Raw genomic sequence first — 22270 nt, forward strand, 5'->3', positions numbered from 1 at the left:
TTTGGATATGTTATGGTCTATATTTTCTTTCTATTATATGGGGTTTAAAGAATGGAATATATCAAAATTGACAAAAAAATGACCTAATCATGAGAACTGACATTTAACCTGACGTGTTTTTTCACCATAGCAGTAACATGTCAGGCTTGTTTGCACACAAGACTGTCGTGGCCTGTTTCGAGTAGTCAGGCATCTCCTTTTTGTTCAGACCTTTAGAGAGTTTTAGATAAACCTGCAAGAATGTGCTTTTACAAATTAAATTTTTTAAAGAAACTCTTTGGTATTCTGGAGTAAATGTGTTTATTTACCAGTATGTGCAATGACTGATTTTTGTATTCTCACATAATTTACCTGGTGTATGTCATAGAGGCTCCAGTGTTTGTGAATACAGAACACTGTGCAGAAATATTAAACTTAATTTGTTTGAAACAACAATGTCTTTCCCTACCCAAGGTCAGAAACACCTCAATAAATTACTTCCACTGACTATGGAGTTATTTAACATAAGGAGTTTCCAGTACCGTTCGAGCTGTATTTTTCACCATTTCCTCTGTCAGGAACAATATACTTTGGGTAATCTTGCACTTGGGCAGGTGTTTGATCACAACAGAGAGGAGGAGTGGTCTCTGAGCAGTATCTGAGCCATCCCGGGAAAATCACAAGAAAAAGGAGAGGTGTCTATTTGCTCTTTAGGAATCTGTGCCCCCCAAAAAACTGGTGAAGCTCCAAAGCTGAGAAAAATCACTTGACCAGACCAACCTTTCCAGCTGTGTTTGGGACCCTCAGTCTCTCTGATCTGGTGTTGCATTCATTTGCTTTGAAATACGTGGCCAGTTAAAACCATTGAAATGTAGATGGTTTTCTAACTCTTACCTGGGTTCTCTTCTCCAGTGTTTGTGATACATGAGGTTAGAAACAGTATTTTTATTAGGATGTGCAAGTAAATACAATTTAAATAGAAGATTACTGCACTGCATTGTTCAGTGTTCTCAAAGGTAAGCATAATTTTCTTATAGCTGGAAAATTTAAAATCCAACATATAGACACTAATTGCTAAGGGAAAGAGTTAGGTCATAAACTTCTTAGATATTTATTTGTTTCCCAACTACTATTTGATAACTAAAGTTCTTTAGAGCATTTTTGGGGCCAGCAGTGATCTTACTTTCTGCTTTTTTCCTGATGCCATGGAATGCCCAAAACGATCTGTAATGATTCTCAAAGCCCATTTGTGGGTTTTAAAATCTAATTTTATCATAATATTTCATTTAACAACATGTGCTGTTTCTTTTAGCTTTAACAAAAAGCACAGCCATTTCATTTGCCAGGTGGGAAACATCACAAGTAAAGGAGCACATGCTTTTAATCAGCCTGACTTCTTCCAGTGGGCATCCACCTGAGCTTCTATGGCTTTGTCTCAAATTCCCAGCTTTGCTGATGTTCTGACCTCTGATTTTGATTCACTTAATAGCAGTTCTCAGAGAATCCTAATTTTGTTCAGGTAAACTCTACTTCAAATTATGAGTGATCTCTATTAGAAGGGAGCAGTTAATAAACCTGGACACACATGTGATGGTCCTTTTCTAAAATGACATTTCTGTTTCAGAGGGGGTAAAGCTGAGGCAAAGAGAGAAAAGGAAATGTTATATAAACCAGAGGAATCCCCATTTGAAGGCTGCTGGTGAGCTGCTGCACGAGGCATGGCTGGCTACATTCAGAGAGCACTTACTGGTCCCTGGGGACGGGCTGCCAAGGCCATCGACACCTCAGGGCTGAGCTCTTGAGGCTCTCTGATGCCACCCAACCAACCTGCATTGGTATCATTCTCTCCTGTCAGTGCTGCAAAGAAATCTGAAGCCTTTAGCTCTGTCACAGGTGTTAAAAGGAGCCCTAATAACTCCTAAGGTGCAAGGGATTAGAGTCCTTGCAAGGCACAGGTAAAAGGGGAGTTCAGCTCCTTGTTTTTCATGTAAAAAGGGGGGTTCACGTTATTCTTAGTGCTTGAAACAATTGGAAATAGATCTGGAATTGAAAAGGGGACCCCTTGGCTGAGGTTTTGCAAACCTGGGAGAAAACGTCTGGTACGAAACAGGTATTCCAAGAGCACACAGTAACGCTGTGCCAAGGGGATTGGGCAGCTCCCACCTGGAGTGGCAGCTTGGCAGAGCAATGGCCAGCACGAGGAGCTCCTGATGAGCAGAAGTTCACTTTCCTGCAGCGATGTGGATTATTGGTACGTTTGGAACGATTGCACCTGGCGCATTGGAACAACAGTGGTGAGGCCAGACCCCTAATCGGGGCTCCAGGCTGCTTCTGAGGGCTGGGTTCATTGGGCTGGGACACGAAACGGGGCTGGGTGGTGACTCTGGATGTGGCACAGGCCCGTCCCATGGGCTGCCCCAGCTGTGGTGGGTGGCATTGCCATGGGCATCTCCCCCACCCCAGCACCGAGGGCCAGATGTGAGCAGTTCTGTGGGGGTGGCCCCAGGCCAGCACCCCACCTTGTGGTGCCCAGCCTGGCTTAGAGCTGGTGCAGACCAGGGGAATCCAATTTATTTCATTAAAGCAGAGTGTCCCAGAGCCCCGTGGTGGGTGTAGATGCAGTGGGATGCCTGCCCTGTGCTCCTGGGTTTGTGCCTCGTCACGGTTGTGGTGACACCCAGCGAGCATTCACGAGCCTGTGACAATCCAGGGGAAGGGTCAGTCTCACACTGCGCTGTGCCCATATCCACAGGAGCTCTTCAAGGTCACCAGCACATCTCCTACCATTTCCTTGGGATTACTGGGGAATGATTTAAGGGCTTGGCTGAACACTGGGGTGCGGCTGACACTAGACCAGATTGGTCAAAGCCCCAACCAACCTGACCTAGAATGTTTACAGGGATGGGGCATCCACACGTTCTCTGGGCCACCTGCTCCAGTGCTTCTCCACCCTCATGATCAGAGGCAGCTCCCACAGCCTGCCCTTGTGTGCTGTGGGCCCCAACTCCTCACCATCTCCAAGGCCTGGGCTGGCCCATACCCCACACATCAGTATCTTTCCTGGGCTGTGGAGACCAAGAGGGGACAGAAGAAACCATAAGCACTCCCCAAAATCCCAAAAAAGAGAGGAAGAAAGAATTTTTGTTGTTATTTTTTTGGTTTATTGGTTTGTTTTTTTAAAATTTATTTCCCAACATTGAAAGGAATTTCTTATGAAGCAGCTAGAAGGGACCTCCATGTGAAGGCCAGCACTTCTTCCTGGCTGAACTGGCATCTGCTGCTTCTCCAAGGACACAGCTGTCTACATTCTTGCCTTGGTCTGCTAATATTCGTCATGCAAGGCTGGCTTCACTCTCCATCAGGGAATGTTGTTGTCCTCAGACTGAAATAACCCCACCTCCAGACCCCAGGAACCTCAGTGGCCCTCTTGGGGACAACTCCTGTCGCCTCAGTACAGCAGCCTGGTGGAAACCAAGTCAGTTCATGTCCTTTCCCTCTGGCTCAGAGCAGAGGAGATCCAGGAAGGGTGGGGGTAGGAGATAGGAAGGAAGGGCTCGTATCATGCATGGCAATCAACAAAACAATTGTTGATGCTGGGAGATGGAGCAGGTGAGCCAGCAGGACAGGCCCCATGTGGAGGCTGGGACTCCATTAATATTACCTAGCACATTTGCAAAGAAGAAATTCCTAGGGCTCCATACCTTCATTATGATCATTTTACTGTTTAAAAAACCTAGTCTCAAATTGTTGATGTTACAGCCTAAAAAACCCCAGCATGTAAGGTGGCACCAGCAAAGCAGGATGTGGGCATGAAAGCTTCTAAAAAGGAAAGTTTCTAAAGTTTCTAAAACATGCTCCTACTTAAGGGGTCACGGGAGCACAGATGCTGTCACCAAAGTACCAAATAAGGAGGATGACGGCGTTTTCATCCTTGTCTTGTTGCTTATTTTTCAGTCGTGCAGGCGCGGATTTTGAGCCGCCAGAATTCCTGGAGGCAAGCGCAGGATATTGTCCCTTCCATGTTGGCAATGGCTCTCATGGTGCAAGGGCTGATGCTCCTCCTCCTCCTTCTCGTCCTCCCCCTCCTCCTCCTCCTGCACTGTCGATTGCCATTTCTCAGGCCCAGGGAAAGCGACTCCCTGTTTGGCCACTGCCGGATGTGTCTCTGTGCTGTCCCAGGCAAGGGTGGGCGGCCAGCCAGCTCACTGCTCCGGCTGCTCCCTGGCAGGCTGATGTCCCTGGGCTGCACAGCGTTCCCTGGTGGGCACAGAGCCAAGCTCTGCATGGCCATGACCAGGGAACTGAAGGTGGTGCCACTCATGGCAGAGGGGTGGTTGTGTTCCTCCTCTTCCACTGTCTCCTCAGCCTCCTCCTGGCACATGCCTTCCTCTTCGGCCATCACTGGAAGGGGCCGAGCTGCCGTCCCTTACAAAGGTGGGCTGCCACCCGCCTCGCTGCTCCGGCTGTTCTTCCTTCCAGACATTCATCAAGGGCCTCGGAGCTGGGTGGGGAGGGGAGCAGCTGCAGAGGGCCCTGCTTCTGTAGTGCTGGGGCACTCAGGGACTGGTGACATCACAAACAGCCAGTGTGGCTGGGCCATGGAGTGTGGCCCAATACATGGGGTTATGTGGGCCTGTGGCCTGAGAAATGCCCAGATACAGGACAAGGAGGAGGGTCATGGGGGCTGAGGGCCCCTTTCCTGGGGCCCATCCTGCCTGCCATGCTGCTTGTACAAGGAAGGCTGTCCCTTGGGCACAGGGACCACCGACCACCTCCTCTCAGGAGCCCTTGGCTCCAGCACCCTCCTCATCCCTTACCTGGGGTTGCCTCAACAAGACGGTGCCAACAACATTCCAGGAGCATAAAAAGCCTGCAGGTTTCCAGGAAGAAGGAAAAGCCTACCTGCTACCTTCAGTCTGAGCGTTCCCCTCACGCTGTTCTCTCCTTTACAGACAAACCTTAACACCAGTTTTTTGGTTTTAGTCTCTAGGGATATTTTTAGTGCTCTCACATGTTGTGGTCCACTTCCTGCAGTCATCTGGGAATTTCACCACAGCTAAGGCAAAGTTAAAGCACAACTCACAGAGCTTCAGTCTTGCTCACACAAGTAACACAACATGGATTAGACTACCACTCCAACAACACGGAATAGCTGGGAAAGGGGCTGTGGGGTAGCATAGGAGCTTTGTGGATTGTAGTGACAGCAGTTTCTCAAGTGTAGAGAGCAGTGACAGAGTTGAGAGAGTCACGTGTGTGACTATGACCTGCTCTGCCGACCAGTTAACATTCAGCTAAGAGAAAGAAGGCATATTTTGTCCTTCAGCATCCCAGTAAACTCATGCATATATAAGGATTTGATTAACTCTCCTAACTGATAGCACGCAGATGTTTTTGAAAAAGTCAGAAGAGACATTTGGCTAACTCTGGGACGACAAAGGGCAAAACCAAGGACAGCTCCTTCAGAATGGAAAAGGAACGAGTCACAAATATCTGCTCCAAAATAAAAGGTTTCAAAAATCAAGGACCAAGCACTGTTGGCAACATCATGGTAACCCATGATGAGTGCATGAAAGACGGCACGGGCTTCCAGTTCAGGCAGATGATGTGACTGGTACCACGAGAATGCAATAGGTACAAGGAGATGAACACAGAGAAGTCTTCACTGGGAACAAAAACCACATGGATGACAGTTTATGACCTCTACCTTTACCAGCTGGATAGCATCCCCTGTTGTCCCTATCAATCCAGTACTTTGGTGTTGCGCTTTCTCAGTGTGCCTGTCTCCTCTGACTCACTGACTTTTTGCTTTTCCAGTGCTGCATTTTCATTTTCTGACTCCACAGACAGGTCCTCTTGGCTTGTCTCTTCTACTTCACTGCAGCTCTCCGAGTGGAATCCAGCATTCTCTGCTACGACAGCAGGATCATCATCGCAGCAACAGCAGCACTCCCCGGCGCTCTGGCTGCAAGGAAGGTCACTCTTCTCCTCACTGATGAGAGTTACCTCATCCTTTGTCTGCATTAAATCCTGACCACCCATTCCCATGGTGAGATCACTTAGCAGGGTTTCATCATAAGGATACTCCTCGTCTTCCATGCCCTCCATTCTTTCTGCCAGCTCTTCTGGAGAGGGCTGGCTCAGGTCAGGGTAATCTACAAGGATTGTGTCCTGCTTGCGCTTGAAGCAATCAGAATTGTCGTAGACAGGATAGGTCTCTTCTGGATAACCTTAGGAATAAAGGGATATGCAGCTTGGAGTATTACCAGCATTTAATAGTCCTGACTTCAGTGGGGGATGCAAAGTTGGCCAGGACAGTTGGTTTTTCTACTGCCAGTGCACGTGTCAGCTCTTTACTGCCATGTGCACATCACGATATTGAATCCATGGCAAGAATGTGCAAAGCATGTCTTCTTGGGAGATGATGAAAAAAATTCACTTATTTTTAGGGAGCCAGGATATCAACCCTGACTTTCAGGAGTGAAAGCTGAGCTTTCCTGGAAGCTGTGGGGGCTAACAACAGGTAAAAATGGTGTGTCTTAGATCTTTAAATGAATCCTTTGGGTTTTTTTTTTTTGCCTACAGATTGTCTGATGCATGGTTTGAACCCTTGCTATAAACAGCATTACTTAGTTGAAAAGTCAGATACATCACTGACTTTGTGCATTTTATTTTAGAAATAACATCATAAACTTGACTTTATGAACAGAGTTCAGGGCCACTGTTTATGCTTTATATTTTGGATCATTTTTGAAAGCTTTTTAAAAAGCAAGAAATTAAGTCTGCATTTAAAATTATGACAGCGAGCAGCTCAAGATATCTTGAAAACACATTTATGTAGCAGGTAAACACCACAGAATGGAAAGGACATTAAAATAAATAATTTTTATAAGACAGAGTTCCCAGAGTTGACTTTTACAACACTGGAGCAAACCAAGAATGGCTAATCAAAAATGAAAACTGTAACTTATCTAAAGCATACTGATTCTGATTGCCAGGGGTTTTATGATTCTCAAGAAATCCAGCCCAGCAAAGACAGGGACAGATACAAACCTAGAGCTGCCAAGCCCCAGCAGCACATGGAGCATATGTGAATATTCATATGGCACTTTGGGCAGCAGACAGTGCAGTGTTTAGACTAAAAGAAATGCCAGATACCTCAAAATCTATTTTTTTCTATTGTGGTTGGGGGGAGAAAAAAAAAGCCAAGCAACCTCTTGCAAAGTTTTGAACACTGGCTTCTGGAAAGGAAGGATAAAGTTAACCAATGCTTTCAAAGGATCTGGGACTGTGAGGAATCCTTAATCAATTTCTCTTGTAAGGGTAATAACAAAGGCTCTCACTTACCTTCCCAATCTGCCATGTAAGGAGCTTCCTCAGCTTCCTTCTCAGGAGAGATGTCATCGATGAGTTTTCCTTCTTTCATAACTCTAGTAATTTCTCTGAGTTGCTGAAGTAACATTTTTTCCTGGTCTGTTGTAACATTTTGGGTCCTGCTAGAAAATATTAGACACCAGAATTTAGTCCACTGTTACTACAAGCTATGAAAAAAGTTTCAACCCAACTGTTTGGTCTGTGTCAGCAGCACAGTCCGGAGAAACCTATTGAGGAGTGTGACCCATCCTCAACATCTGCTTGCGCTCTGCACTTCACCTGGGTATAATTTATCCCTTCATCCAAAAAGCCTGCGAATTTAAACAGCTAAAGGAAGGCAGGTAAAGCCAATGTGAGAGCAAGATGAAAGTGACACACACGAAAGAGTTATGGTACAAATAGCACTACAGAAATTTCTTGCCTATAAAAGTGTGTTAGGTAAGAATTAGAGTGCAGTGCCTGGTGTGAAGTATTATAAGGAAATGAAATTCTGAATCTGTGCTACATGTCTAGCTTGTGGGGCTGATCAAAATTTCTCACAGTCATTAGCCTCAAGACTCTGACGATCCCTCATTATGACCACTAAATCTGCAAGTTGGACAGATCATCCTGTCATTACAGACAGTCAACAATGCATCCTGGTGGGGAGATGGCGGGGAAAAATAGGAAGGAAGATTTAAAAATGCAAAGAAGGTGTTACATTTAACTGTAACTTGCCCTTTAGAATTACAGGGAGAGGACTGAGATTTTTATCAGATTCCAAGCAAACTCTTGACTGGTTCTACACTGCTGAATCTAGTAATTATTACTGCTTAGGTAATACAATTGTTGCTGTAACAAAAATGCTTCCAATAGATAAGATCGTGTTGTCATTACATGTTATTTTCTCTGAAAAGAAAAAAGACTCCTAAAAATCTTAGGGACAAAACAGTAGTGTTTGGAGGGGGGTGCTCTGCAGTCTGCTAACTCAGTAAGTCAGAATAAGGAAGACACTGTTGGCCACCAGGGGTGAAAATGGTTCTGACCAATGGTGCTTGTTTCACCCTGAGTTTAGAATCATGGTATCTTGAGGTTTAAGTTGTTCTTGAGCAGTAATGCCAGTTCAAGCCACTCCTCCAGCACCCTTTTGCATCTGGGTTTCAGGTAGGATCTGTTGCCCCCAGTTACTTGGAAAGGGTGGCCCTGGCATGCACAGAATGCTGAACTGTAGGTGGTATGTGAGGTCAGACAGATGGTCTCTGGTGGTCTCTGATCTGAAAAGCAGATAGATAATCTCCAAGAGCAGATTCACTGAGTAGGCTGCTCAGTGAATCGTAGGGATGAAGAAACATTTTGGCTCCAGGTGGTCAGTATCTATGTGAACCTCATTCTAGTCATCTGAATTCTAATAAGCTTGCCATGTCCATCTTCAGGTTTTCCTCTTACCAACTTCTGGGACTGGAGCAGCACTCCAAGAGGTAGGTACTCTGGTGCCACTCTGCCTATATGGGAACGATGGTGACACGATGGCTACTCCACCAAGGGCAGCAAAGTCACCCTGGGTTAAAGCCAAGATTAGCTTCCTACTGCTGGTTGGTGTGATGGTGGTGGAAGTGCTGATCCTGGGCTGGATTTTGTGCACAGCTGCAAACACAGGTGTGTGTGTGTAACTGAACTTAGCTCAGGAGCCGGTTTCATTAGCACCTACCCAGATTAAACTGTTTCACTGAGATCACAAGGCAAAACATCACTTCTCTGCATTTCCACCAAGGAGCACTTTGCCCCACAGTTTGAAAAGTTGATATCTCAACACTACATGTAGGTTGCACTGAGTGCCCCCAAGTTGTGGTGGCAATCTCTTCCACAAACAACTGAATGTGTGAGGCAGCATCTTCCCAAAAGCCTGGCTTATGCAGATGTGGAATCTGAGATGTGAATTAAGAGGCCCACAAAAAGGAATGGTTTCATCAGCCTTTGACCAAAGCTGCGACAGCATTGCCAAACTAATCCTCCTTTTACAGACAAAACTGTACCCAATTTGAATATATATCACTTGGATGAAGACAGAGAGGCCTATCTCTTTAGCAGATAAGCCAGCTCAGATAACAGGATCAATCAATCAGCTGCATCACTGTGGCATTTCATACAGGAAAATGCCTAATATGTGGGATACCCTCATTAGAGAACACTACGGTCTTATTGCAACACAAGGCCTCTGCATTTCAGAGCCCTCCCCCAAATACCTCCCTTAAAAGGCAAATTTCCGTGCAGAGAGGGAGAAACTAAAGGCCGTGTTTTATTGTGACTTCATTTAAGGCCTCTGGGATGACTTACTGTAGGATGCTGGCAGTGTATAAGAAATCTGGCTGCCTGCATGAGGGAGATTTACCAGGATATCATGCGCTTAGGAATACTAAGAGGATAACAGATGCAGAAGGTTTACAGCATAAGAAAAGGTCATTATTTTTGCTCTCTGTATTTGTAGCTCCAACACAACTATTACTTTTCATAATGGCCATACTTACACTTTGTAGAGTCCCAAAGTGCTCACTAACAGGTAAAGGTTTCTTATTCTTACCCTGAGATTAGAACATTTTCTAAAGAGCCATCATGACTGCAGGGAAAATAATCTAAAATGGCACCTCAGACATGTTAACTGGTATTTTTTTAGTTTCATGATCTTAAAATAATTACTATTAATATGCAGCTACATCCCAAAAACTGGCACCTTATGGAGCCTCTCACTCTTCCGTATCATCTTTGCTCAGCTTATGATAAAAAGGAAAGTTTTTCCAGTTGACAGCGTGGTAAACAGGACTTTAAAAACAGGTAAGTGAGCTGCATTATTTCTACCTCTTACCTAAATACCAGGAATAGAAAATTTTGGTTACGTTTTTGAGGACCTGGCCAGGCAGTTCTTTCTTCCTGTTGCTTTCTTTACCTTGCCTCTTCCTACAACATGCTAGGCCTCATTAGAAGTATCTGTACTTGTACTTTTTGATAGTTTTGCATTTCTGGAAGGGTGTTTGTCTACTTAAAGGTGTAGCAATTCCAGCTGGTGTGCTAGTTTGGAAGGAGGTCTCCTCAGCTGGTTTGGAGGTTGGTCTTCAAGCCTCCTTTAAAACAAAAAGCAAATCCAAGTTTCTGGCTGCTACTTTCTGTAACACAGGGCTGGGTAACAGTGGCTATCCCATCTGAGAAAACCAGCTCATAGTATTGAGAGGTCTTCCAGCCTCACTTCACTCAAATGAATTTGAAAGGCAAAGAAATGGAGCAGGATAAGTCATAGCAAGAAAACAACATGTATGCTTGCTACAAAAGAAAGCAGAATAAAATCACACAGCACAGTTGTATTATTCCTTTGAAACAGGACTGCTTTCTGTGGTATAGCATTCTCTGAGAATAAACAATCCTTTCAAATTCATCCAGATTTCAGAAGAAATTTTTTTGAAGAAAATTTCCAAGACTAGAATGTCTTTGGATTCTAAGAATCTGCTGCAGGAGAAATCCAGGATGAATTCGGGAGCAGTTCAGCTGGGAGAATGCTCCTGAGGTACAGTGAGAGGACACTGAGGCACGAGCCCAGCCCTCAGCACTCTGACAAGCACTGTGTGTTATGGTGCCACATCAGGTTTTGTGACAGTGCAGAATATGACCTTTGGTCACTAAAGCTCCACTTGTCCAGCTGGCTGTTGCTTTGCCATACCTGGTGTAAGGGGCCATGGTCTCACCTGGGGTCTTCCAGCATCATTTTAGACTTGATACCAGTGATTTCTGTCTCTGACTTTTCTGTGTAAGGGTTTCTGTTTAACTGTGTATCAATAAATGAAGCTCAGGTCATTTTTACTCTCTTACTCCTTCTTTTTTATTTAAATCTATCAATATCCAGATTGAATAAGCCTAGCTCAGTACTCTGGTCTAACTACACTTCCTAACCACAGGTTTTATTTTAATAGATTTATCCAGTATTAGTGAAATTAATGAGTAGATTAAGAAAGCTTCAAAGTGTTTGAAAACAGCTATTTGCTCTATCAAGAGGTGCTTTTCCCCTCCTCTTCAAAGAGGCAACATACAAAATTCTTCATTGGATTCAGACTCTCATTTCCCCTGAGACCTTTAGACCCATCTATATAAATAGTCTGGTTGAACAAAGAAGGGAAGTTCTACTAAATAGAGGCTTTGGGCCAATAACACAGAGTGGAACAAATACTGGATGAGACCCTAAACCGATTTTCTCCGTAAAAAAAAAAATATCCCATCCTGAGAGTCAGCACAATATCTAGGCAGCTCATAAGCCTATTTCTGTCAGCTTAGAGGTACGTGTAGGGCATTGTGTCAGCTCTCCAGATCAGAGATGAGCAGTAGTCAAAGCAGGATCCTTCTGTTCCATTAACAAAACCAGGGCAGTTTAGGGCTCTCCCCGCAAGCTGGGCACCTCGTCTGCTCAAGACAATACAGGGCACAGCACAAAGTGGGCAAAACTACACTCAAAGAGAAGTGCTTTGAGGCATAAATGAACAAAATGTGCACGTTCAGCACAGAATTCCTACAGGGTGGGTTGAAACAGGACTTGGCTGATCCAGACAAAGTTAACATGATTTACAACCACAGCAGCTCTTGTTTTTTGCAAACCTCACCTTCATATTTATGGTATTTCAGTTTTCAAACACTGCAGTTGTGCAGTGTCCTATTGATCTGTTCTTTTTACTCCTTATGCAAAACATAGACGTGTTCCCAGTGCTTCTTTGTAACGTAGACTGGTGATATCAGATTTGTAGGAAACATTCATAAACATAATAAAATTTTGAATGCCAATTTTGCAACCCTTTGTCTTTTAGACTTAGAAGCAAATGCATGAATTTACTGCTCACAGGGTGGAACTAAGTTATGTAATCAGATTATCATGCAATTCTGCCTTAAAGAAATATTTTATGGTTATTCTAACAGGAATTGACATAGATTATAACAGAATTTCAATTTAGGAAAATAATCCATAGAACTGGAAAAGAATGATTCAAGATATTACTTTGGTCACATAAAACAGGTTGTTTTATGTACTTTAAATGTAGATGGTTTATCTTCTGTTTACACATACCTGTCATTTTCTTCCAAATAACACTCTGTACAAAGGGGGGAAATAGGGATAGTTGCTTTTCTGCTCAAGGAAAATGAAGTTGGAAAAAATTATTTATTTTATATATAGATGCTGAAAAGAGAAAAACTGCAGAACAAGAATTGTGATGTGTAAAATCAAACTTCTGTAATTTGAAGTAGCAACAAAAATGCTATTTTAATACAGAGAATGCAAGAAAGGTTAATTTCTAATCAGAGTAGAATCTCTTCTTAAAATGCTGTAATTTGAAACACACCTGTCATACATAGGTCCTACTCTGTTGATTAATTTTTCCATAGCTTCTTCTGTCTCTCTCAGTCTTTCCTGGAGCTGAGTGAGTTCATAGTCAGCTGTAAAACAAACAAACAAAAAAAAATCCCAAGATCTCTCAGTAGGAGCTTTGAAAATGTATCCCTGTCCCATTATCACAGGTAGCAAATGCTGTACCAAACCAAACTGGCTGTGAGGAAACTGAAACATTCAGCTGAGGGAGTTCTACCTACTTTTCCTGGCCTAAGAAGGTGAAGAATATTAGCAATGGTGATAGGACACACAGAAAGAACCTTCTTTCAAATGTTCCCAAGCTATCTCCCAATAAGCAGAGTGAGTGGGCCACTGGAAATGCCCTGGAGATTACAGTTTAAGAAAAGAAAATACCATGGGGGCTTTTGTGTGTTTGTTTGTTTGGTTGGTTTTTTCCTGTCTCCTGCAGAATTAGTTCACATGGAATTTCCCTCTTAAGACATTGGAAGCAGAAACAAAAGGTCATTTGAACATTTTCCAATGAGTCCAAGGTTTGAGAAGCCACTTCTTTCTCAAAGAGAATGAAGTTCATGGGCTTGATGGCTTGAATCCAGCCCTGCCCAGGTGTGCCAGGCTCGCTGGGATGATTAACAGTGTCCGCCTGGGGAGCAAAGCTGTGCTTGCACCTTTCTTTGAAAATGTGGCCAGACTATTGTGGCCACAGTACAATAGCAGACACAATGCAGGAACACCCAAACTGGCTTTTTGAAAGCATTGACAGTCAAGATGCAGCAGCACGGACGCCAAAAAGAATGCTTGAACTCCTTGTTGGGCTTCTGTAGCTCGTGCTCAAAATCCTGCAGCTGAGACTCCATTGCTCCCCTCTGCAGGACAAAATGAAACCAGCCTGGGTGAATGAAATATTCAGCTGCTTCAGGCACACCCATTTGAGCAGCACAAAGGCACAATGGAACTTCACCGCAGTAGGAATGGAGAAATCCATCCACAAACATCCTGTTTTTAGAAAGATCTCTATTCTTCACAGCTCGTCATTACTTAATGCAACACTGATGTCATTATTTTGCATGTCTGAGACTTTAAAGGAAGAGGAAGGGAAACTGGCAAAGAGAAAGGAAGTTACTTCCTCCAGGTCACTATGTAAGTGGTGACTCAGTCTCCAGGTTCCTAATGCAGTGACCAGTGCCCTGCTCTGCTACAGCTTGCCATGAATGCTTTAGGAATATAAATTAGGAGCTCTAGAAAAAGGCACAATAATTTTCACCGTTAGTTCCTTGGGATATAATGATGGCAAAATTAACTTACTGCAAAGTTACTTTCTCTTACCAAGCATCAGAGAAAAAAATACAATTACCATTGCTAATATATTGCCCAAAATTGCCAGGCACAATGCAGTACAAGTGCACTGGAGACACAATCTACAGCACTAAGTACATTAGGTATTCCTAATACGTGCATTAATGTCAAGATAATTGCAGCTATGTTAAGAGAATTACCTTCCTGCTACCGCTTTCTATAAAGCCCTAAGTACTTTTCTTTCCTATTACAGTTTAGCCAGCTAAACACAACACATTTAAACGCTGTAATGGTAACTACTCTTCCAATCCTCAGTAATAAGCTTATTAATTTATCTAATAAGTGCCTATAAATACTTGAATCTATCTCACCAATGTTTAGGTAAAATCAAATTAACATTTCAGAATATTATTTGCTCTCTTTATTGCATGCATGAGAACTGTGCATTGCAGAACAAAGAAAAGGACAAATTAGGGAAGCGCCTGATGATGGCTAAGAATTCACCAATTCAAAAAACTGAAACTAGCTTTTATGGTATCTTTCTATGCTCTTACTAGACTATTAGGGATTATAGAATAATTACAGCTGGACATCCTATTATCCATTTTTAATCATCAGCGACACAGCTTTTCAGCAAATCCGTGCAGTTAATTCAGCAAACCTCATGAATAGCCATTCCTTCCAGAGGGGCTTGGGATCAGGCTGCTATCACAGCCTCACTGGCTGAATGAGATGAGAAAGTGACAGCAGTAGTCTTTTTAACTCTTGCTCATTCCAACACAGAAGATCATGCGGGTTTTTTGGGGGAGAGAACATCAGTTTTTTTACAGTGCACCCAGAACTTGAAGAACCCTGTTGGCCCCTTACAGTGTCAACAGGTGCACAGATACAACTCAGAGTCACACTCACTGATTTTCCTCTTCATGTTCCCAGGTGTAGCAGTAGGGCATTTCCGCTCTGCAGGAGTGGTTCTTCCCTTGGAAGCCAGCTGATGAGGAAGAAAACATGGCCCTTCTATGAGTTACAACAATAGTAATAGGTAAGCCCCAGAGGCAATGGAAAAAAATACAGAAAACTGAAGTATGCCAGAAGGCAGCCCCAGAAAAGCACACCCAGCTGCAAAACCATGACAGATGCCGGGAGATTTTGCCAGCTGAAAACTCCTGTAAGACTCTTGGAACAAATGACAACATGTGACATATACAGCACATATAATATGTAGCCACTTAAAACAGGGAAAAGAATACCATGCTTATGTCCAAAATTAATCTAACATTGCTCTAGATATGCACATTTTCCCAGGGAAAAAAAAATCCTTTAAAAAACTGTAAGAGGTCAGAGGCCAATGCAGGATCAGAGAAATCCTTCTCTGCATTCTTAGCTACAGTCTTTGCAACAGCAAAACTCACAGGATATGCCAATCTTTTGACCACCAGGCAAAGGTCCAGCATAAGCATTTTTTTGAGCAGAGCTGAAATGGAACAAGGTACTGAAATGAGAGCATCATTTTTTTTTCCCAAAGTGACTTTTCACTTTATGTTGGTCTTACCTTAAATAAAATGTACAGGATATATAAGAAGATGCCAAATCCATATATAGGGATAATCTGTCCCACAAGACCTCTCCCAGTTCCACCAGTGCTTCCACTACCACCTCCACCTGCCTTGGCTTTGGCAACTGCTTCAGTAAGGTGAGACCTTGGAAAATGAGGAACAGCTCGGCTGTCGGGAATGGCGTGGGAATGCATCCTCGGAGGAAAGCGACCAAGCTTCCCTGAAAAAAAAAAACCCACAATGATCATTTCCCTCCAGGTACTTTGCACCCTTTTACGTGCAGCATAAACCTGCAGCAGGTGCAAGTGACCTCTTTTCTCTGCTTGTAAATTCACCACCACTGCTGAATAAGTAACTTGTTGGACTAAATCTGTAAACTCAGTCCTCAGTCTCTTGTGATGTGCAGTGCTGAGAGTCAGGTTTTACTTAAAGCCATTTACTCCTAGCAATTTTATTCCTACACCATTAAGAGTAGAATCACACAATTAAAATCTCTTGATTTTAAGCAGAGGAAGAGCTGGCAGGGCAGTTAACAAAACATGGACTTTAACAGGCATATTCTTGTCCAAATAGCTGATGGATCAGCATCTCCAGCAGGATGAAATGCCAAATTCCTGCTTGTTTCTCTCCTCAAAGCCCCCCTAAAACATATCATTTTTCCACTGTGAGCCTGATCTTTCAATATTGCCCAAAGGCATATTAATGTGTAAATGTATTTATGTCTAAATCATTATCCACTTAACACACTGACACACGACTGCAGTGTTTGCCCAGCAGAGACTTTTGGCTATTGCCATAAGAAATAGTATTTTATCTGATTTTACCAAGCCAGTAATGAAAGATTAAGAAAAGTGGTGTTACCTCAAGCTGTTCTCCTTAAAATGTCTAAGGTAAAGTAATGTAAGAAAGGAGATTGAATATAGCCCAGGACACATTATCTTTGGCATATTATAGGGAAAAAAAATTAGAGGTTTCTAACCATTCTAGGCAGAGCTAATTTAACACAAGAAAGGAGAGCAAGCATAAATGGATGTACAGATGCTAGAGAAAGACTGCAGAGAGCCTGAAACAGTGCTGCAGATGATTTCATGCAACTGAAAGGTGCAAGAACCTCAATAAATGTAAGCTCATGCACGATTCCATTTTCTTGCTGCCATCGATTCAACAATTTTGCTGTGAAATTCACTATTTTACTCCTTTGTGTAGTTGACATCCTGCTTTCCATCTCCATATCCAGCTTGGACATGCACCTGCACTCCCTTCCACCGACTGCTGCTGAGCTGAATTACTCAGTTACTCTGCCAGGGAATCTGGTGGCAAGAGGCGCTGATGGAAGCACCAGAGCCAGTGGCTGCCAGGCTGGCCTGCAGCTCACTCCCTGATCCCAGCTGGAAAACTCCCCCTCCCTGGTACACATGGTGCTGCCTGTGCTTGCAGAAAGAAAAAGAAAAGCAGGTTTGAAGCAGCACTGAAAAGAACTAACTTTACTTCTGCGAGTACACAGCTGCAAATACTTTTATGAGACTTTATACTTTTTCAGGAGAACCACTGAATTAACATTTGGTCTTGCTAGGAAACACCATCATAGGCAGCTAAATTCCTGAGCACAGAAAACTGCAGTAAACACTTATTAGGATGTGCTATCAATAATTCATGAAGTTCCACTATTAAAACCACATTTTTCTTAGCAGATGATGGCACACATTCCGTGAGTTCTTTAGTGTTAACAGCCAGGGTATGGCACCACTGACCAAACCCACTCCCATATTAGCTTAACTTCGAGGAAGCTGTTATCATGCACTTAAATTTTAGTGAATTATTCAAAGTCTGTGATGGAAAGCAAGCATCTTATTTACAAGAAAGTCCCCCTGCTCTAGCAGCAATGCCCTGTAGCAGTAGGTCACTGTGGAAACGAGTGTGATGTCGTGCAGAGAGCAGTATCACTGAGGTGGGGATGAAGCAGCAGGGTAGGTAAACATTTGTAAAACATCTTATGCAAATATGATTTATTGAAGAAAAAAAAAGAGATATTAAGAGAGCAGCAAATAATTGACAAAGGTGAAACTGCATTTAAGGTGAATAGTTTTCTAAATTATCCACAAGGCCTCGATTGTGCTTTAAAATATTCAATTCAATTAAATATAATCAGGCCAAGGGGACAGACACTAGACATTTCATTACCAAAATAATTTTAAAGGCGAATTTCAGGGCTCCTATTTCTAAACCTACCCTGTTGATATTACACTTCTATAATTATTTCCTTAATAAACAAATACCATCTTCCATAGTTTTTTATTGTGAAGAACCCATGCAAATTACACAAGAAATGGAAGGCACAGGCAGCTTGAAAGCAACATACAGACAAAGCTCTTAAATGCACAGTACATAAATGGAAAATGTAACGATTTGGGTGCCACCGTGACTCGACTTGAACAAGATTCCACATTTCCAAGGATGAAACAAACCATTTTCAAATGGAGACAATAACACACTCTCCACCAAGAAAATCAAGTGACACTTGATGAGCACAGAAGGGCCCTTACTCTGCACGCATAATAAACCAAACAGAAAGCCCCAAGAACAGACAAACATGTGACAGTGGGATACAGAACTATCTTACTGCCTCAGAAATGTAAATTCCAGTCCTCCAACCTATCTTTAAACTACTCTGAGTCCCACATTTTTGGATGTTTAGGTGCTATTTACATTTTCCTGATAAAACCACCACTTTTTCAGATAATCATAGGAATCAGAAGTGAAATTCATTTTTGTGAGATCCAAAACTCAGAAATTTTGCATATTTTTCTCCCCTGCTGTGCTGGACTTGCTATTTAAAGGAGATGTGTCCTCTAAGGAAAGCTTTTGCTAAGTAGGCTCTGCAGGACCTCCCCCTCTGGTGGAAGCCAATAAAGACTCACTCATACTGCTGCCTTCACTTCAGGACACTTGAATCAATCTTTAGCCCCTCTCAGCAGTGCATTTTCATAAACTATTTATTTCCTCCCTCTCTCTGTCCAATTAGACGAGTTACCTGTAAGTTCTGAAGCTGCAAGCAGCAACACACAGCAAGACACAGTGACTCCATGATGGTGCAACTTTATGTTGTCTAGACAAAATATCCTTCCGGGTTTTCTTGCATGTTTGGTGTAACAGCTTAGAATAATCTGTACAGAAACTGTTTTCTTGACACTTAACCAAATTCTCTTTCAAGCCACTATGTAATTTACCATATACACTATATTTTACTGCTATTCTCCACCCCCTAATTTCTCCAACACGTCTGCCCACAGAAAGCCCAAGCACTTATCCCTTTTCTAACACTACCAGCTCAGTTTTATGCACCACAATATAAAAAAGACATTATGCTATTAGAGAGTGCCCAAAGGAGGGCCACGAGCATGGTGAAGGGTCTGGAGGAAAAATCTTCATTTTCTTCAAGACACCAGCAGGCAACTGATGTGTGCATTGCACAAATTGAAGCTGAGCAGAGGGGTTACCTGAAGTGCCATATATTTTTTTTTGTAAAGCTGATGAAACTTGATTGTTCACAAGAATGCAGAGCTTGCTACTGCCATGGAGCTGTAAGGTTTTTCTGAAACTGCCAGCTTAGAGAGTAGCTTTACAAAATGCGTGGCATGTATTTATGAACACTAGACTTAAAATGTACCTTTTAAACGGCAAGTAGGTCCCCTTTTTGTTCCTCTTTAACAAAAGATAAACCTTTTAATGCCTGTCTATGAAGTCAGCAAGGAATGTGATACAAACACAGTAAGTTCGTTAAGTAAGCTTTGTCATATACTTGAAATTATTACTGTGAAAAAGAACAGCATTCCTGCCTGGAAGATAATATTAACTTCTATAGTTCTGTGGTCACCATTTCCCTAAAAGAGACATCTGAAAATGGCTTTATTAGAGAAAGTGCCATTTCCATGCTTAAAGCCTGTTTCGATAAAAAGCCTTCTGGTAACATTGAGTTCTAACAAATGGTACTAAACTTCAAGCATGTTTTATTCAGAGACATTTTGCCCCCAAGACTACAATAAGCACTTTATTAACTTCAAGAATGACATGATTACCTCAAGCCCCTGAAACTCCTGTCAGGTAACTGCAGTAATCAGTGCACCGAAGAGGATGACTGTGACAGAGATATGAATTGAGCAGCTCATATATAAATAACTTCAGGTGAAATAAATTTTGGTCTACAGAGCAGGTGTAATGAAATCCTTGCTATCAAGCTAAAAATACGGACTATAAACTCTCATCTGGAACTGATCAGCTGAGGAGAGTTGTTACATCCTCAGCCAAAGACAGGTGCTGCAGTCCAACAGGGAAGCAGCGCTGGGGGCTCGTGCTGCACCAGGCACACACTGATCTGTGCTGTCCTGTGATCTCTGCAAGAATGATGGAAAGTATTTATAATACTGAGCATGGAAAGAGAAATGCTCCCTATTTTAAGCATTTAACTGCAGCGGTGATTAGACACCCTATCACAGCACTGCTCAAGGCCAGCTGTGCTACAACAGGTACAAGCATCACTCATTAGCCAGACGGCACTGAAAATAACCGGGACACAAATTTGTTGCTGGGTTTTTTCAAGCTAGTTTCTCTGTCAGATCAACCTGCAGCCAAAGAGAGGAGCACCACAACACTAACTGACAACTGCCAAGGCCTGCACTGCTGTGGGAAAAGTGTGTGAAATTCCATCGTCCTGTACCACTGTGCGATCAGCTGGGAGCTGAGCAGGGGCAGAGCTAATGGGGAGCCAGGTACCGCCTCCCACGACATCTGCTCCCATCCCAGATGGCTGCTGGGCCTTTATGGGGCCCTGCACGGCGCCCTCACAGTACTGCTCTTGATGTGCTGCCAAAAACTCAGCTCCATTTCAGGTTTTCAGTGTGAGGACATTCTGCAATGGAACTATAAACCTGTAGATCTACAGTGCTGACCAAGGTATTTTCAAGTTCTTAAAGACCAAAAATACACATGGTAACCATGAAAGTGCTGTTGTGGCATGGAAATCCTATATTTGGCTTCAACGTAACATCGTTTTAGCAGTGACTTCAGCCTGAACGTCCTCAGAAAACCTTGAAATGAAATACTAAATGAAATCCATGTCACTGAAGTGTGCAGACATGGGAGAAGCAGGCTGTTGGAGGGATGCACAAAACACAGTCACTGAACACGAGTTCCTGTGGGACAACATCCAGAAGAACCTGTAAGCTCTCTGTGCTTCCACCAGCCTCACCTCTAGCGTGCAGGCAGCCCTGGGCAAAACTCCTTCTCTACCAAGACTTGGTACTTTTGTGAAGTGCCTTGGGGGAAAAAAAGCCCTACAGTAAAAGGCAATGGGCATAAAAAGGATGGGAGATGCTTGTATGAACCCATTCCTTAAGAGAGGACATGCAGAGTGGGAGGGCAGGCAGGAAGGACACAGCTGGGAGGCTGCACGGACAGGACATGAGCCTAAAATGAGCCATCACGTGCCCACAACATTATGAGAATCGGGTGCATGAAAACAAAAGTTTAAAACGCTGGCGTAGGAAACGGAACAATGAAGGCGATTCAAATGAATTTTTATTTCATATGCAACAACAAAAGCATTCCGTACAGAAAATAACAAAATAATGAAGGGATGTGTTGCCAAGAAAAACAGAACAAACAAAATAAGCGGAATGAGCATGTCACTTTTCGGAAGCTTTAATACCCCACACATAAATAAAATGAACACTGGAAGATTTTAAATTATTTAAAAAAAAAAAGAAAGTAGATCACAGCGGTAACCACGGATGGATCCTCCGCCACTCCACACGTCGCTAAGGGAGGAGCGCGGGGGAGTGACGCGGGAAGGGGGAACTAGGCTATGTTTCCATACCAGGCGGCGGAGCTCCCTGCGTGCGGCCCCGGCCCCTCACGGAGCCCCCACAGCCCGCCCGCCCCGGCCTCACCCCGAGACGCTGCCCGAGCGGGACCGCGCCGTGACGGGCCGGGGAGGGACAAGGGGGGGCGGTGGCGAGGAGCGGCCTCTTACCCTCGGGCGGCGCGGCGCCGGGCTCCTGCCTGCCGCCGGCCCGGGGCAGGAAGGTGCGCGGCAGGAGGAGGGAGACGCAGAGCACCAGGCAGGACACGGCGGCCACCCGGCAGCACGTCCAGGCCGCCATGGCGGGGTCGCGCCCGCCGCGCGCCCGCGGGCTGTGCGCAGGCGCGCGCAGGCGCCGCGCGGGAGCCTGAGGGGAGCGCGAGGGGCCGGAGGGGAACGCCGTGGAAACGCGTTGGGATTGCAGGGCCTGGGCCTCGAGGAAAAGCCCGGAACCTCAGACAGGCAGAACAGGGCCAAGCGGACACAGGGTTCCCTTCTTGTCCTTCCAGTGCCTGAAGGGAACCTGCAAGAAAGATGGAGGGGGATTGTTCACGTGTAGTAACAGGACCAGGGGGAATGGCTTCAAACTGAAAGAGAGTAGGCTTAGATTAGATATTAGGAAAAAAATTCTTCACTCTGAGGGGGGTGAGGTACTGGAGCAGGCTGCCCAGGGAAGTTGTGGGTGCCCCATCCCTGGAAATGTTCAAGGCCAGGTTGGATGGAGCTCTGAGTAACCTGGCGTATGGGAAAGGTGTCCCTACTGTCAGGAAAATCCACAAGCGCCTGAGAGGAAAGCTGATGTCTTTACAAAGAATGTGATGGGTGAAGGTATGGTGTTAACGTCTTTGCAATGGGGTTTAA

General features: G+C 43.9%; 1 protein-coding gene across 2 annotated transcripts; it reads right to left on the reverse strand.

Annotated features, from left to right (window-relative positions):
• Positions 1-3117: 3117 nt before the first annotated feature.
• Positions 3118-21742, reverse strand: LOC121673129 (protein RIC-3-like). Of its 2 annotated transcripts, none has more exons than XM_042046199.1 (6): positions 21581-21742; positions 15549-15772; positions 14909-14987; positions 12699-12792; positions 7324-7469; positions 3118-6206 (listed from the first exon to the last, which is right to left on the reverse strand). In XM_042046199.1, exons 1-6 carry the CDS (start codon positions 21708-21710, stop codon positions 5719-5721), a joined length of 1161 nt encoding a protein of 386 aa, XP_041902133.1. In that variant the 5' UTR covers positions 21711-21742; the 3' UTR covers positions 3118-5718. The 2 variants fall into 2 exon arrangements, with proteins under 2 accessions (XP_041902133.1, XP_041902132.1); XM_042046198.1 differs by having other exon boundaries at positions 7324-7472.
• Positions 21743-22270: the final 528 nt, after the last annotated feature.

The sequence above is a fragment of the Corvus kubaryi genome, unplaced genomic scaffold (assembly GCF_017639235.1).
Source record: "Corvus kubaryi isolate FWS band 111438036 unplaced genomic scaffold, C.kubaryi_AGA036_p1.0 65228, whole genome shotgun sequence".
In the NCBI taxonomy this organism is placed as follows: domain Eukaryota; kingdom Metazoa; phylum Chordata; class Aves; order Passeriformes; family Corvidae; genus Corvus; species Corvus kubaryi.